Source organism: Halichoeres trimaculatus, unplaced genomic scaffold (genome assembly GCF_033239565.1).
Source record: "Halichoeres trimaculatus isolate MK-OKI-2021-1 unplaced genomic scaffold, fHalTri1.1 fHalTri1_scaffold_23, whole genome shotgun sequence".
In the NCBI taxonomy this organism is placed as follows: domain Eukaryota; kingdom Metazoa; phylum Chordata; class Actinopteri; order Labriformes; family Labridae; genus Halichoeres; species Halichoeres trimaculatus.
Genome location: NW_027437201.1, coordinates 11,869,151 through 11,886,263, shown reverse-complemented (window position 1 = coordinate 11,886,263; position 17,113 = coordinate 11,869,151). Strand labels below are relative to the sequence as shown.

General features: G+C 38.1%; 2 protein-coding genes across 6 annotated transcripts in view; one reads left to right on the top strand and one right to left on the bottom strand.

Moving 5' to 3' along the window:
* Positions 1-1,564, bottom strand: part of arhgap17a (Rho GTPase activating protein 17a) — a 35,661-nt gene extending 34,097 nt beyond the window's left edge. For 2 of the 5 annotated variants that reach the window (XM_074662926.1, XM_074662927.1), the window contains exon 1: positions 950-1,563. In XM_074662926.1, coding sequence (XP_074519027.1) covers positions 950-1,002 — 53 coding nt within the window. In that variant the 5' untranslated portion in view covers positions 1,003-1,563. Of the gene's footprint in view, positions 1-949 lie in introns of all 5 variants that reach the window. The other 3 variants (XM_074662928.1, XM_074662930.1, XM_074662929.1) reach the window with 3 other exon arrangements.
* Positions 1,565-3,609: 2,045 nt separating this feature from the next.
* On the top strand, positions 3,610-17,001 carry lcmt1 (leucine carboxyl methyltransferase 1). The gene is made up of 11 exons (XM_074663260.1): positions 3,610-4,012; positions 10,471-10,562; positions 10,997-11,118; positions 11,326-11,402; positions 13,244-13,305; positions 13,399-13,501; positions 14,604-14,724; positions 14,944-15,045; positions 15,136-15,227; positions 16,051-16,148; positions 16,315-17,001. Exons 1-11 carry the CDS (start codon positions 3,927-3,929, stop codon positions 16,335-16,337), a joined length of 978 nt encoding a protein of 325 aa, XP_074519361.1. The 5' UTR covers positions 3,610-3,926; the 3' UTR covers positions 16,338-17,001.
* The last annotated feature ends 112 nt before the right edge of the window (positions 17,002-17,113 follow it).

Genomic DNA, 17,113 nt, shown 5'->3' with positions numbered 1-17,113 from the left:
GAAAAGTTTTGTTACAGGGTATAGATTTCCCTAAACCTTTTACATGTCACACCTCCAACTTAACTCGACTACCTAACAGCAGATGCTTCTGAATTATTTATACTCTTCAGCAGCTATAAGAGCTCTTGCAAAAGCCTTTAAGGTATCTGTGGAAGGCGTGGGAAAATCTCCTCTTTCCATAGTTCCTTCAAAAACATATGCTCCTTTTCTTGGCTATATGCCTGAGAGTACTTTTCCAAAAAAATCTTGTCTTAACTTTTGCTTTTTACAACTGCATCAACACTTTTTAATATGTGACTAACAATGTGATGTGATTAATCTGGTACAATGCAGTACAATACTGTAGATGTGATGCAATCTGAGACACAATGGTCACAACTATGATAATATTGTTGAATAAATATCAAGGTCATTGAATAATGATGCTGATATATGGATATCTGGTGACAGTGATGCTGTAACTGTAGCGTTTTACTCATCTTTTGATAAATGAGTGAGTAAACTGCACTATCAATATGTTTCTCACTATGCCAGATGCCCCATGTAATCATGATTTCACAAACAGCCTAATGATGGCTGATTCAGGCTTTTAGATGGACATCTGGTTGGGTTCAGACAGCAGTGTGACTGCATTCACACACTCAAAGAGAGCACTGAACCCCATCCAACCAGTTCTTAACAAGAGTAGCATGTCCTTAATCCTAGTTATCACAGACATTGAAGGCAGATGATTCATCTAGCAGAGGCTGTTCTTGTCAACAAAGACAGCTGATTAGATTTGCTGTTATAATTAGGTCATGTTATCTTTTTAACAATACATTGTCCAAGCTGCTGGAGACCTATACGGATGACATTTTGGGTGATTTTGTAGATTCAACTTTAGAAAGAAAACTCAGATAAAGCAGAATAAAGTGAGTTTGCTTCACGCGGAGCTAACTTCGATACTTGCCTGCCAACTGTTTGATTGGCGAGCTGTTTCATCCGGTTGAACTGCTTCTTCATTTTCGCTCCTTTCCCAGTCTATCCTTCCGAAGTTAAGCTTCAAAACCGAGCTTTGGTTTGTCATGAAGTTCACAGGGGCCTCTCCCCGTTTTGATTTCCCAAGCTGTCGCTATGACAGGGCAAAACAAGCGAGAGCCATTGAGCCCAAAGCCAATTAAAAATAGTTTGTAGCCTCGCTAGCCCCTGAGCTAGCCTTTCCCAAGTGGAAATCCTAGAGAAAAGTTCCCGTTGGGGGCGACGGCATGATCCGTGAACCTCCTCTTTTTTATATTTCCGCACATTAAAGTCCCATGGTAAGCTGTGACCAACTTTCACTGGTTACTGTAGCTTCGCATGGCTCCTCTCGGTCGCTGTCTTCACCGTTAGCTGGTGAGCTAACGTTACCGAGGTGGATAATCCGTCGGCCGCTTTTTTTCCCAGGGCAGAGGGGAGCTGGGAGCTGAGTGAACAGCAGCAGCAGCAGCAGCAAAGGCTCAGCACCACCTCTGCTCTCTGCTCACCAGAGAAAGAAAGGGAGGGAGAGAGTGGCTGCATCTGCCTGCACAGCAACACCTCCCCCTGGACACTGACAGGAGTAAAACCTGCTCACATATGGATATGTGGAATGAAGGAAAACAACATTTACAATAATAAAATCATTACGCCATGACACATTTCCTTCTGTCTTAGCTTAACATGTCACTCTGTTTAACTTTAAAACCAATCAGAGTGCCAGGAAACAAGTCATGGAGAATAATAAGTTGTGCAAATGCATATCAAGTACAAAAACAATCTATTGTGCTTGAAATGCCATTGATTGTTCATTGTTTAAAGCCCCTATGAGCAGCTTTGGGCTCTTCCAATAGAGAAAAACAATTCTTCTTACCTCTTTGCAGATTTTGTGCAGTAAGCCTATGACCTAAGAACACATTGTTTGATAGTGAGATGTTATCATAAAGCAGCAGTGTACATGTAGGTTCACACCTAAAGAACGGACAATTCCACTGCAGTTGTATTGTATTGGACAACAGTTGCTTAATTTAGCTCAAATTGTTACTACATAAATTATCTTGCTCATTCCAAGAACGATTCACAACTGTGAGGTCTTATAATCACTAATTTGAGTTGCTATTCTGTTATTATGTACACACATCTTGCCCCTATTTTCCACTTAATCTTGAATCGTAATGTTTACTCTCTTCACTCTCGTAATGCATCATGTTTTACTGTCCCTGGATTGAAATAGTGAAAGATTTCATCAATAATATTGGAACAAGATTTTAAAGAATATAATTTAGAAGCACGTATACAACATTCATGGCTTTGATGTGAGAATTAATTTAGAATAAGCTCAACATAAATCTGATTCCAAAGAGAAAATACAAGGAAACACATGCTTCTTTACTGGAACCAGCTTTTTGGTAGAGGCCCATGTCCATTAAGCTGTATAAGGCAATAAGGCTCCACTTACCCTTAATGCAAGTAACGCAGACTTTGACACAGACTGTGTTCAGCATAAAACTAAATGCATTATCTGTCTGTGAAATTATAGATCCATATGCTGTTCAGCTGTGTGTCCATTGCTTGGATCACAACGTCAGCAATATGGTGTTTTTGAGGACTGTTCAGGATCTGAATCACAAAAATATCTTAAATCTATCATATGGATCTTCTCTTGGATGTTTACTTATATCTACCTAAAATCTAAAGTCACATCTGTTAATGCCACTTGAGTGAGTCAAGATTCATAGTCAGTTCAGTCCAAATGGGTCAGGTCAGACTGATCAGTGGGTCATATTATTAAGTAAATATGACATTCACTGGGCTTCTTCCTTGTATAATTCCGTATGTGGTTGTTAAGAGCTGACGTCTTCAAAATTCTCAGCAGCAGACTGTGCAGCTGTGCGGTTTCTCCCCCCATGTGGTTATCTAATGGATTTTTAATACATCTGCTGGAATTCCTTTCACAAGTAGGACAAGTCTCTCACTTTTATGTAACTTTCCAAAAGCTGAGTTTGATCATCAGAAGAGTCACACTCTGTGGATATTGGAGAGAAATTCTTGATAATTTAAGTGAAATGAGGTTTCCTCAGAAATTGTGCTGTTGTAGACTAAGAGTTTCCCTCAACATTTATGCAATACATGGGCTTTTTGGTTCTGTATTTCACATGTGACTTCATGTCTTGTTACCTTTTCATGTTTGACTAAAATTTTACCTGTATGATAGAAACACTGTAAAAGGATCATGATCTGGTTATGTACATTCATACCAACTTGGTAGAATACCAGAGAGGTAACTTTTCTTTCAAGTAAACGATGAAGAAATCATGAGAAAACCCAAATATACGCATAGACAAGTATTAACCCTATGTTCCTCTGATCTAGTTTGCGCGGAATTATTAACAACCCTTGTGAGTTTCAGGTTAAAAGTCTGCAAGGGCAAATCCTTTTATTTCGTCTTGCAAAAGAAATTTTTCACTAAAAAAAACTGCAGTATACAGATCGGATGGTACTTCAGGAGGATTAAGGGATTAAACGTGGTTGCAAATTTCACGAACACCGCGGTTTCGAGTGTGTAATTCACACATTCTGCAATGATACTTTTATTTTGAAAAATACTACCCGGAAGTATCAGCTGGTCGGAACTGTCCGCTCTTCTGCAGCTCCGTGCATGTTGGCTTAGCAAGCATAATACGAAAACTTATTTCATTGCGGCACATTTACATTCAAATTGCATGTCATAAAGTATACTGATCTACCAGAGCAACCCGACTATGCTGACGGTTTTCTCGACTCTTCTTTCCGCTTTGTTGCACAAACCCACCTGTCAAATAGAGCTAGCTGGCGTTAGCTTGTTGTTGCTAACCACTGTATAGAAGGTGGACGGTGTTCTGCAGCTTCCAGCTCAGATGTTGACTATATAAAGACACGTTAAAGGACAGTTAATGGCAGCTCGACAACCATTCACTGACACGGATACTGCCGATGAGGCCGTGAGGGCGACCTGTGACGATGCAACGACGTGCAAAAGGTGACAGCAGTGATACAGCACCATTCATCCATAAACCTTACAATGATTGGATTTTAAATAATCCTGCATGCCTAAGATCAACATGCTGCAACAAGCAGAGATCGGCTACCCTGAAATGCAAGGCTGTACTCCTGTAGTAATATTAAAAACATCCAACTACACATTTTTAGGGCTGCAGTAATAGACTAATTCAGTAATTCTTTTTTTTTTTTTTTTTTTTTTTTTTTTTTTTCTTTATTGAATCATTGACAGCTTCAAGAGTCATAACACAAATACAAATACAATAACAGACTTGACAGGAAAGTTAATAAAATGAAAAGGTAAAGAAAAATACAAAGAGGAAAAAAATAAAATAAAATATAATAAAATAGTGCGAGAATGCGTTTTATGTAAACAAGTTGAGTTCTTTGCAAATGTTGAAAGTTTTTAAAGCCTTAGTGTTTGTGGATTTGGAAATTGTCCTTATATATTGTTCAAGTTCCTTTTTCAATACAAATAACTCTGGTTTTCTGTTCAAGAATTTGCATTTGTGAATGTGGAACTTGGCTAACAACAAGAGGATATTTATAAGGAAGAAAGCATTACTGTCTTTATGGTTATAATAATGACAACCAAAAATAACGTTTTTATAATACAGGTGAAAATCAGAGAAAACAAAATCAGTAATAAACTTGTGGAAGTCCTTCCAAAATCTATAAGTGAAGTCACAGGACCAAAAGAGGTGAGCACATGTTTCAGGATGGTTTTGGCAGAAAGAACAGTTAATATCTATGTCGCTCTTAAATTTTGACATGTATTGTTTTGCAGGGTAGAATCTATGTATCAATTTAAATGAGACCTCTTTAACTTTGTTGGTTAAAAAGAACTTTTGTGGTAACGTCCAGACTTTTCTCCATTCAATATCAGACATAAAGTTTGCCCAGTAGTGTGTTGCTGATGGGATAGAAATGAGGTCATCCTGAAACAAGGCTCTTATCTTGAGGTTCAGAGTTTTGACTGATGAAAAGCAAACTTTACCAAGAGGACACTGTGACACATCAGGAGGATGAAATTTTAAAGGAGAGCTATTAGAGCACCTGAATAACATACATAAACCAGATGGAATAGCATCAAAAACCATTGAAAATTCTCGATGCGTTATTGGTACATTATATCTCGTTAGAAACTCAGAATAATTATATAACAGACCATCAGTTTTGAACAACTGACTTACCAAAATAATTCCATTGTTAAACCAGGTATCTAAATACAGTGTTTTGTTCTTATAAACAATATTGCAGTTGTTCCAAATGAAGCAACTCTGTGGAGAAAAATTGTGCTTGTAAATCAATGTCCATGCTAAAAGAGCCTGTCGATGGAAGTTAGAGAGTTTCAATGGTATTTTTGAAATGTTATAATTGCAGAGCAACAAGAAATTAAGGCCACCTAAATTTGAAAAAACACAGTGTGAAATAAAATTCCACAAAGATGTGGGGTTTTGTAAGTATTTTTTTATCCATTTTATTTTGAATGTATTATTAAGAGCACTGAAGTCAATACAGTTCAAACCTCCTTTGTCATAAGGACTTAAAGTGATAGACTTTCGCAAGTAATGAGTTTTATTTTTCCATAAAAATCTGTATAACATTTTATCAATTGATTTGCAAGTTGTATTATTTACATGTAAAGACTGAGCAGCATAGGTTAGGCGTGAAATTCCCTCTGCCTTTGAAAGCAGAACTCTTCCCTTTAAAGATAAGTCTCTCTGCAGCCAGTGATTTAGGATTTTTTGGGTTTTTTCTATCATAGGAGTGAAGTTTATAGAGCATCTGGAGTCAATATTCCTTGTGACTTGAATACCAAGGTATGTGACAGAGTCCTTTACAGGAATTCCATGAATCGAAGCCTCCAAGCAGTCTTTAACAGGTAAAAGTTCACATTTATTAAGGTTGAGGGACAGTCCAGAGGCTTTTGTAAAGGACTGGATATTGTTAATTGCCACTGATACTTGTGAAGCATCCCTGAGAAAAAGAGCAGTATCATCTGCTAGTTGACTTATAAATATTTCTCTATTAGCGACGATCATACCTTTCAGAGGACTGAGTCTGACATGTAAATTAAGGAACTGCACAGAAAGAAGGAATAGATAGACTGAGAGGGGGCATCCCTGCCTCACTCCACGCTTCAGAGAAAATCTCGGGGAGGTACCACTAGTGAGTTTTATAGAACTATTACTATTGGAATATAGCGTTTGGACTGCATTGCAAAAAGATTGACCAAAGCCAAATTTATTTAAAGCAGTAATAATAAAGTCATGTTCCAATGAGTCAAACGCTTTATAGAAATCTAAAAAAAGAATAAAACTGTCATCCTGCACTAATTCAGGGTAATCAATGATATCTAAAATTAATCTTATGTTATTTGAAATATGACGATTCTGCATAAATCCAGACTGACACTCATCAATGAGAGTATCTAATACAGGTTTTACTCTGTTTGCAAGAATCAGAGCTAGTACCTTATAATCATTGTTCAGTAAGGAAATTGGACGCCAATTATCTAAGAATAAAAGGTCCTTTCTTGGTTTGGGAATTAGGGTGATTAGGCCCTGACATAAAGTAGGAGGAAGTGCACCTCTTTCAATGCTTTCTTTGAAAACTTCTAAAAGAAACGGGGCTAAGCTCTCAGAAAACTGTTTGTACAATTCGGCAGTAAGACCATCCGTACCGGGAGACTTATTTACTTTCAGATTCTTTATAGCATCTACCACCTCATCCAAAGAAATTGTCCTGCCACAGAGTTCCCTATCACTTTCACTTAGCTGTGTGACATTACCTATTGAGTTAAAAAAATCTGAAGCAGCTTGAGGGCAATATTTGGACGAATAGAGATTACTATAAAAATCAGCACAGTGTTTTGCTATGATGTTCTTATCCTTAGAAACAGTTCCGTTAATGTTAAGTTGTAAAATGGAGTTAGTGTTGTATTGGTGTTTCTCAAGTCTGAAGAAATACGCTGAGTTCTGCTCTCCTTCTTCAAGCCACTTGGTGCGAGACCGAACAAATGCTCCCTCAGCCTTATGTTTATAAATCTCATCTAATCTCTGCTGCAAGTCAATCATTTCTGCCTTATCAGACTCACTGAGAGCCTCTGCTGGTTTAGAGGTGAAAAATGCAATCTTACTTATAACTTCAAGCTCCCTAGCCCTCCTTCTCTTTGCCAAATCAATGCTATACTTTCGAAAAAATTTACCAAGTTCATATTTCAAGAGCTCCCAGTTGTTACAAAACATATTTTCAGCTACAGCTTTGCTCCAATGAAGCCTTATCAAACGATTAACTTCAGTAACTACTTCATTATGCTCAAGAATAGTGCTGTTGAGCTTCCAGTACGACTGCATAGTACCAGAGGAGGGTGACAGAGGAACAGTTATATGAATGGTTTTGTGATCTGAAAGAGGTGTTGGACAAATATCTGTTTTGACTTCTTTCAGCTCTTTTGAGATAAGCCAATAATCAATTCGTGAATGGCTGGTTTGTGCCTTATTGCACCAAGTATATGTCCTTTGAGCTGAATGAGAGTCTCTCCAAGAATCAGTTAAATTAAATTTTTGTGCAAACATTCTTACTTTCAAGTTAGAGGAATCAAAATTCTTTGAAGGCCACCTATCTATGCAATTATCAGACACAGCATTAAAGTCTCCACCTAAAATTATAGAGGAACTTGGATATTTGGACAGCCAATGCAATAAACGCTCTTCCAACCTGTCAAAATAAAGATTATTCTCTGTTTGATTGTTGAATCCATACACATTAACTAAAATAAAAGTAGAGTGTGCAGCTTCAAGTATTAGAAAAATGTAATGACCATCTTTATCACAGTCAGAGATCAGGATTTTACCATTAAATTTGCTTTTCAAGATACAAACACCAGCTGCACGCTCTGTACCATGGGACATCCACAAGTCACCACCCCACTGCGACCTCCAGAAAGACTTGTCTTGTTCAATTGAGTGGGACTCTTGTATAAAACAAAAATCTGTGCTGAACTGTTTGCAAAACATGAATAAAGCTTTACGTTTGACATTGTTTCTCAAACCTCTCGCATTTAAAGAGATAATAGACAAAGACATAGGGGCAAAATATAAAAAGAAATAAAAACAGAAGAACAATAAAGACAAATATATGAAAGCTTAGACCGAAAAGCGGTGAAGTGCTTAAGTTGAAAACTTGTGGTCGCTTAAGAGAACTTAACAGTGAGAACTGCAAGCCCTGAACGAGAGAACTGTTCATTTGAGCCATAACAATAACATTTAATGTGAAAATAAAGCCAAAGTGGCTTACCACCCACCTTTAGGTATGTGGTTTTTGGAAGAAAAACAAAACCCTTTTTCTTAAAATATATTTATATATAGCTAATTCAACAAAAAAAGTTGCCTCTTAACACTTAGAGTAATTTTCAAAAAATGAGTGTTTAAGGTAGTATTTATGAAAGTTCAAAATCAAACTGGCAATTAAAACTAAGAAAAAAATAGCAGTTTAATTCCAGCTTTCTTTAGGGCACAATTAAAGCATGGAATCAATTAACCATAGAACAACAGTCAACAAAAACGATGAGTTAACACATTTGAACCAGGTATTACTACACTTTGTGCCATGTTTTACCTCAAAATAAAACATCAGGGTGGAAAGATTTCTTTCCCATTAACAAACGCACGTCCTCCTACAAAGAACGCCAGCTTGTTTTCCTTGCGCGCTTTCTCCACAGCCGGCCAGAGACGGTTCCTCCGGTCGCGGTCATCAGCTGACAGATCTTCAGCCAGTTTTAAGTTATTGTTTTTCAGGAAGGCTGATTTTTTGGCTGAGCGCCAGACAGCATCACGATAGATCCTGGACGTAAACTGCATGATGACTCCTCTGGGTTGGTTACTGTTGGGTTTCTTGGGACCTAGGCGGTGCACCGTATCCAGGACGTCTGGTATTTTATCTTTCGCCTCCGGTAAAACAGACTGGCAAACCTGGATCGCCTCCCGCCGCACATCTTGATTCTCATTCTCAGCTAGGCCGTAGAGTTTTAAATTCCATCGGCGCGAGTAGCTCTCCAGATGACAGATTCGCTTCTCCTGTGTTTCTGCATTTGCTTTGTATTTTGCAAGTTGTGATTCAACGCTGACAACTCTGTCCTTCACGTCATTTATCTCAGCACAGATAGCGTCAAAGGATTTTTTCATTGTTGTGATATGCTCAGTGTTCTCTAATACTGCCTTTTTCATCTCAGAAATCTCGACAGAGTTCCCACTGACCATTTTTTCGAGCGTATCCGACCTCGAGTTAATCAGCACGGTGAGTGATGAGAGTTGAGAGAGAACAGTAGTTTTCGTGTCTTCAACTTTCCTTTGCTTACCAGCAGGAGAGGCACATGGCGTGAAGGGAAGTGGAGGGAAGTCTTCTTCCATTAGGACACACTGTGATGGGTCAGAAACAGCTTCCAAATAGTCGTGCATGGAGTCAATAAGAGGGTTTTTAGTTTCAGTCGGTTTGTCAGGTGTAGAGGTTGTTTTCGCGGGCTGGCTGCGAACAGGTTTGCTAGCAGAGCCGACGATATTAGCTGAGGACTTCTTTTGTTCGGGTTTTCTCTTCTCCGGTTTATTCATTTTGGCTCGTTGGCGACAACTAAACGTGACAGCAGTAATGTTTTGCCAAAGGGCAGATAGAAAGTATTTTGTTCGCCGTACTCAATACATAAAAAACAATTACGTTTGCAGAGCTCGCAGAAATACGACTGCTCAGAGCGCCATCTTGGCTCCTCCCCCGACTAATTCAGTAATTCATTTATTTTTCTTAACATGCTTTATCGTCATTGCCGTTTTAACTATTGCGATTTCCCGACACAAAGTCCCGTCTTTTATTTCTGTGGTTAGATAAATAACATATTATAAGAGTGTATTATCGCTGTGCTGCTGAACAGTGTCGTGCATAGACTTTTTGAAGGGCAGGGGCAACAAACAAGGCGCATGCACATTCAGTGTTCTCTTTATTGAAGAGGCCAATAGGCATGAGGCACTTTGGCACATGTCTTTGCCACCAAAGACCATCATGTTTTAGCCTGATTAGGAGGCAGTTTATTTTTTTGTTTTGTTTTGTTTTTTTGTTTTTTTCAACAATTGGGCCACAAGGAGCCCCCCCCCCATATGCTCACAACTATAACTGAAAGTAACCAGTGTACTATGTACTACCATGTACTGATGACTTGTTAGATCTTACTAGTGCTGCTTTTTAAAAAAAAAAAATAAGATAATGGATCATCACGTCCTACTGCACCAATTAGAGAAACTACTAGGCATTACAGTTAAATGAGCTCTTTTTTAATATGATAGACAGTGCAACACCATGTGAACCTGCTAAAAAGTAGAGCACAAAATCGCATCTTTCTAATTTTATGTTCTTCACCTCCTCATGATATGCTTATCCTTCTCCCAGGTTTGCTACCAGCAAAAACTATTGGAAAGACCCGTATATCCAGTACTTTGCAAGATCTGTCGGGGAACGCAAGGCACCTGAAATCAACAGAGGTTAGACGTTTCTTTCCAATAAGTGTTTGATAGTTCAAAGTAACTTTCAGCTCAGGGTGTAAAATTGTGGTTGAAGTCACTGCAGTCAACAGCAGATAGTGAACTTTTAACATCTAATTCTGCAGCATGTGACTCAGCAGCAGCATATTGTGGAAATGAAAGAATGTTCCCAGTGCTTTATGTAACGATGACTGTTTATCACCCGCTAACAACTCCTTCTTTTACGATGTGGTAAGACAGACTTCAGTGTTGAATTCTCTCACTCACAAAGTGTACAGTGTCACAATATGTACAGAAACATTTACAGGGCTCTATGTGTAAGATTTTAAGCAAATGCTGCATTGCACAGCCACATTGCAAATACAGGGGTGAATGAGGTGTCTCGTGATGTATGTGACAATGTTTCTTTACTGTTTGCTTATCTCTTATGACAGGTTACTATGCTCGTGTTAAAGGAGTGAACCGTCTGCTTGATGCCTTTCTAAGGAAAACAAAGTGTGACTGTCAAGTTATCAACCTTGGCGCTGGATTGGATACCACATTTTGGAGGTTAAAGGTTAGCGCTGAAGCTACAGATTGTGTCACACCGAACTAAGTGTGGTTCATCTTTCTACTGATGTAGCTTTTACCCTGTGATTTGGTACAGTTAATTAAAATATACTAGGAAGACTATTTTCATGCATTGAAAAAGAACATAACAGACATAACTGAGCTGTGTTTTTGTATGTGTAACTGCTTTTGCATATGTGTATGTGTTTTATAGGATGAAAACCTCATGCCAAGAAAATTCTTTGAAGTTGACTTTCCAACAGTTGTAGCCCGGAAGATCCACAATATTAAGTAAGACAATGATATAATACAAACTTTATTGTTGCATTTTATATGATAGTAAATCATGTGCCTTTTATGATTCAGAGCAAGTTCACAACAAGTCTCTCTTGCACATCTGATTATCTGAAGATGGCAGTCATTTCATTCAGTTATAAATACTTTACAGATTCAAAACACTTGACATAATGTACATGAGGAGAAATTCCACTCTGGGCAAAAAAATTAACATTTAAAGAAGACAAGAAAGAAATATGAAAAAGAAAAAACAAAAAATACAAGATCCCCCCCCAAAAAAAATTAAAACAAAACTTTTTAACAAGAAAAACGTTATAGTACATAAACATCAAAACAGAGAGAAAAGAATGAACTTATGGAGAGCAGCAAAACTGTTTAAGACCAGTTTGAAAAAAGCTCATGAAGAGAGCCTCAAGTTCTCTGGAAAAGCTGCTACATCCTGCTTGATTCTGATTCTGGGAAACCCTGAAGGATCTGGGTGCCTCATTGCGTCAACTGACAGATCTGAGTGGTATTTTGTCCCATGACCATTTGGTGCCTTTAAAAGAAGTACGAGTAAGATTTTTAAATCAATCACGAAAAAATTCTTAATGCAAGGATACATATTTGAACACACAAGACAAAAGTTCTTAAGCAGTGCGACTCGCTGAGGCTGCATTGTGGGGCTGAGATCTGTAGAGGGAGACAGAGGTCTGTTTCAGTGAGAGTCGCAGCTCAGTAAAAGATGTTCATTAATTAGCTTTTAATATTTTCTCAGACTTTTTTTGCCTTTGCCTTTATAAGACAAACCAACTGAGAAGGAGGGACAGGTATTTGTGAGGATCAGAGATCAGGGGAAGATAAGTTCAAGTCTAGGAGTAGGACCAGTTTCTGCTGTTACAGGGGCTTCAGCCTAGATGGGATGCAGGTTTCAGGTTCAACCAAGCCAAGACACCACCTAACGTTGTCTTTCATGGGATATAACTCTTGGATCAAGCTCTTTCTGTCTACAGTTCGATCATAGACAGCCTATATCCCAGAGTGCCCTTTGTATTATCACTTGAAACACTATAGTCATCTTGCTTAAAGTTAGGGTAAACATAAAATACAGTAAAATGTAGGGCCCACTATTAACCCAATTAGATTAGCTGCAAAATTTATGTGTATAAACCTTCAAGGCTAAATGCCACATGTGTGGATATGTCCCTTTATGACCGACTGCAACTTGTGGGTCATTTCAGACAGTGTCATCATTTTAGAACATGTGACCAATGATTCGTGCTGTGGTTTGCTGAAAGAAATGGGGCAAAGCAAGGACGTTTTAAAGACATAAAAACTTAAGTTCTAAACTATCAAATGGTTTTTATTTCATGTTTCTATCTGCTCCAGAGGCTGAGATGTAAAGGTGTTAGTGAACTCTGGATTTTTTTTTTCCAGAAAGCCCTCAGATTTCAAGAGATTGTGCACAATTTGTGCTTAGGTTTTTAGAGACGGTCCAAATGGGTCAAACTCTTTCCAGTCCATCAAGTCACTGAGATCGGCAAAACACAGCTGAATTGTATCAATAAAACTCAGTGAAGAAATAATAGGACTACATTTCTTGTCCAAGGTTGAGTAAACTCTACCAAAAACATATAATAAATCTCTCTCATGAAGGTCGGGATGATTGTTGGACTGTCTGTTACAGTTTGATGTCCCTAAAAAAATGACTCAGTGTATAAAATACATGTTGTATGATTAACATGGCAGAAAACTGAAATGATAAAACATCTGGAATAAAAGTTTGTTTACAGCTTTAGGTTTGTTGTTGATGCCAGTGTTGGTAATACACTTGAACTCTTTTTTTCTTTCACCAGGACAAAACCTCCTCTGTCCAAACCCCTCATTGAAACCCACTCCACGGACTCCTTACTGCTCGGTAAGGCAGTACACTCACAGACATTACAGATTTATGTCCGTCAAATCTTTGGAAGAAATTTTCCTGACAATGTGTGCTCTGTTGTGTTCTCAGATGCCCACAGCCTTGATTCAGATCGTTACTGTATCATCGGGGCCGACCTCAGAGATGTCTCCAGTTTGAATGAAAAGCTGAAAAAGTTCCAGCTTAATCCAGAGTATGTAATGTGTCATTTCCACATCTTGATTCAGTCTCACAGGTGTAAAATCAGCAACTACTTAATAATTGTTTGAGTCAGAGTCTTGCAGATTTATGGCAACAGTTATAATTTAGTAGAACGTTCTCTCACACTTTCTTTGTCTGTTATCATCAGTTGTTCTCAGAATACTTTGAGACATCTTAGAACTGTAGCTTATCTCTTCAGATAAGAAATCGAGTGCAGAGCTGTAATGATGACACCTGATTCAGAGGAAGCCCCCACCCAAACTGCATGCTTTGAACACCGAAGACTTACTCTTTGTGACCTTGAAACATCCAGTGTACCCATGTTGACACAGCTTCTCTGTGATCATGTGTCATTGTTAATCGTTCTGTGAATGACCTCCCGGTAAGTTCACCTCCCGGTGTTGAGAAATTGAACGATTAGGGTGGATTTGTATTTTGATGGTAAGACAAAGAAACGTCCCCACAGAGGGAAGTTGGAGGACACAGACTTCCTTTTTTTGAGCAATAGGATGTTTTCTTTGGTGAGTGCAACTCAAGCCTGTCACCTCAGTTTGGCACTAACACTTTCATACCTGCATGTGTCCAGGAAAGTCGGACAAAGAGTGTGGTACGCTGACAGGAAGCTGCTACATTACCTTCACCCCTTACAACTGTTACCATGGAGGTGTAATATTACTGTGAGAATTCAACAAATTAATAGTGAAAGGAGTTCAAAGATCACTGAATGTGAAGGATAAAAGTGCAGCACATCCTCTTTCTAATAGATGTCAAAGGGTTTGTGCCTCAGGTTGGATGATTCACTAAACTTGAAAGCAGAATGAAGCTAAGTGGAAAATAACAGCTTTGAAGAAACATTTCAACACCCTGTCAGATCAGTTGAGGCTCCAGTGATGACTCTTGAGCAGGTTGTGGTGGATTAAAATGCTAATGATCCCTCTTTATTATCCAAAAGAAGTAAATAAGGCCACAAAAACAAAGACTGACTCATCACAGTAGCTTAAAGTTTGCTTTTTCAGACCTTGGTTTAGGTCTGGTTTCACTTTGTGCTCCCTATCTATCTTTGTTATGGTTAAACTTGCAATGTTCTTCCACAGATTACCCACACTGCTCCTCTCTGAGTGTGTGCTGGTCTACATTACGCCCTCCCAGTCCTCCAATCTGGTTCACTGGGCAGCCGAAACCTTCCACACTGCTATGTTCATCAACTACGAGCAGGTAAAGGAAGAACTGTAGCACGGCTGTGATCTTTTATCTTTCATGTTAATTATTGAGCTACTACTTTAACTTACAATATTAATAATAATTTAAGTCTGTGTAAAAAACGGTGTATTTACTCTGATAATTAACACCGGATGAACTTGATGATTCAGGATCAATCAGTAGTGTAAAGCCAAGTGTAACACATAATTTGAAGAGTATAATTTCTGCTCCTAGGTGAACATGAGCGACCGTTTTGGCCAGGTCATGATCGAGAACCTGCAGCGCCGTCAGTGCACTCTGGCAGGAGTAGAGGCCTGTCAGTCTCTGGACTCTCAGGTAAACGTCTACCACCCGGTTTAAATTTTTCATTCTTCTTTTTTTGCATAGAATTTAGACATCAACTGTTTGAACCTGTGTTGTTTACAGAAAGAGCGGTTTCTGAAGACAGGCTGGGAGCATGCCGACGCTCTGGACATGATGACCGTCTACAGTATGCTGCCACAGGACGATGTGGCAAGGTGTGTGTGTATACACGAGTGTATGATGAGCAGTCAGTGTAATACAACAGAGGAGCAGGGCCATAAAAAAGGAGACAAAAAATCCCCATATCATTTCATGATTTAAAAAAATAATTTTATAAGATTTAAGTCACACATTTACAGAAATAAAATAAAGTCCTAAATTTTCAAGAATAAAAAAATATTTTTAGATAGTCATAAATTTGACAAGAATACTGTTATTGATTTGTGAGAATCAAGTCACATATATTACCAAAATATAGAAATAAGTTCTCAGATTTAGCAGAGCTAAAATCATTTTATGAGGATAGTTATTTCTTAAAGTCACAAACTTTAAAAGAATGAACTATATAAGTATAAGGATTCAAATTAAAAAAATTAAAGTCATACCTTAAAAAGAATTAAAGTCATTACCTTTCAAAAAAGCCAGAAAGTTGTTTGACTAAAGTCACAAATTTAGGAAAACAATGTCACAATTTTTTTGAATAAAGTTTGAAATTAACAAGAATGAATTCAGCAAGATTAAAGGAATAATGCTAAATTTATGAGAATGAACTTGGGGAGAAAAGTCTCAGATTTAGAAGTTCAGTTTTAAAACAGGCTGATAATATGAGCATTTTAATCCAGTTGGCTGGCTGCTTTTCTAATATTAACCTCTATTATGTATAAACTCGATTAAAAGTTGCAACTCTTTTTTTAAATTTTATGACTTCGAACTTAAACCACTGAATTTTTGTACACCTCAGGTTTTTTCCAGTTAAGTGGCCTTAATACTCTAAGGAAAAACATGATAGAAAATTCCTAATGTCTTTTACTCCTTTAGAATTGAGAGCCTGGAGTTTCTGGATGAGAGGGAGCTCTTACAACAGCTTCTTCAACACTACAGCATCTGCTGGGCCACCAAGGACAAGCTCAATCTGGGTAATGTAGACAATAAAACTTATGGATGGTGGCGCCATGCTGTCTTGTAGTTTGTTTACTTAGAGTTACTCATATGTTTCAGAACTGTTCACATTTCCGCCCATCCGTCCACTTTGAATGTCTGTTGAGGTGGTTTACAAGAACAGGTCATGTTCTGTTTCCTCAGGTCTGTCACAGCTGGGATTTTGAGGATGAAACTGCTCCACCATTGGAATTCTGCTTCACATGTGCTTACGCCAAAATCAACAAGTGGAGAAAGTGTGTGAATGGGAGTAATTGGGAAAGAGGAAACCCCTCATTCTCTATCAAACCCTCACCCGGGAGCTTTTCCGACGCGAAAAACCCCCAACATCAGCAGAAGGCGGTTTAATGAGCATCCTCCTGTGACCCAGAGTGGGTGTGGGAGAAAAGAAATGGTTGTGTTGAAAGCTCTGATGAGGTAATGGCAATGAAACGTCTACTGTAAACTAAATCATTGTGGCTTGATTCATTAAAGAATGTATGAAGTTTGAAGAATTCAAATATCAAATATTTGTTTTTGTCTTGTTTTATGTGCCATGTTGATGTTATTTAGAAATCAGCGGTTTGCTTCTCAGACTCTGTTTCCCAGGAATCATACATGCATGTGATAAAACTGGTGTCAATGGCAGGAATTGCTTCTTAGCTGCCAACTGTTGGTTTATCAGCATTTACCATTCAGATGTTTTCTAACAGGACATTACAGATTAGTTTGTAATAAACTATTTTGATGAATGGAGGTCAGATACAATTGAATAAAGATGTTGTTTGTGTAAAGCAGTGTTCCTCTGGTTATTACTGTGCCATTCAAGCAGTGATGTTCTTTGTTTCCTGAGAATATAAAGACCATTTTACGCAGGTTTATTAAATAAAATAAATATGAATAAATGAATTAAAAAAATAAAAAGGAGTTTGACTTTTAAATTCCTGAACAGGTTTGAAATGTA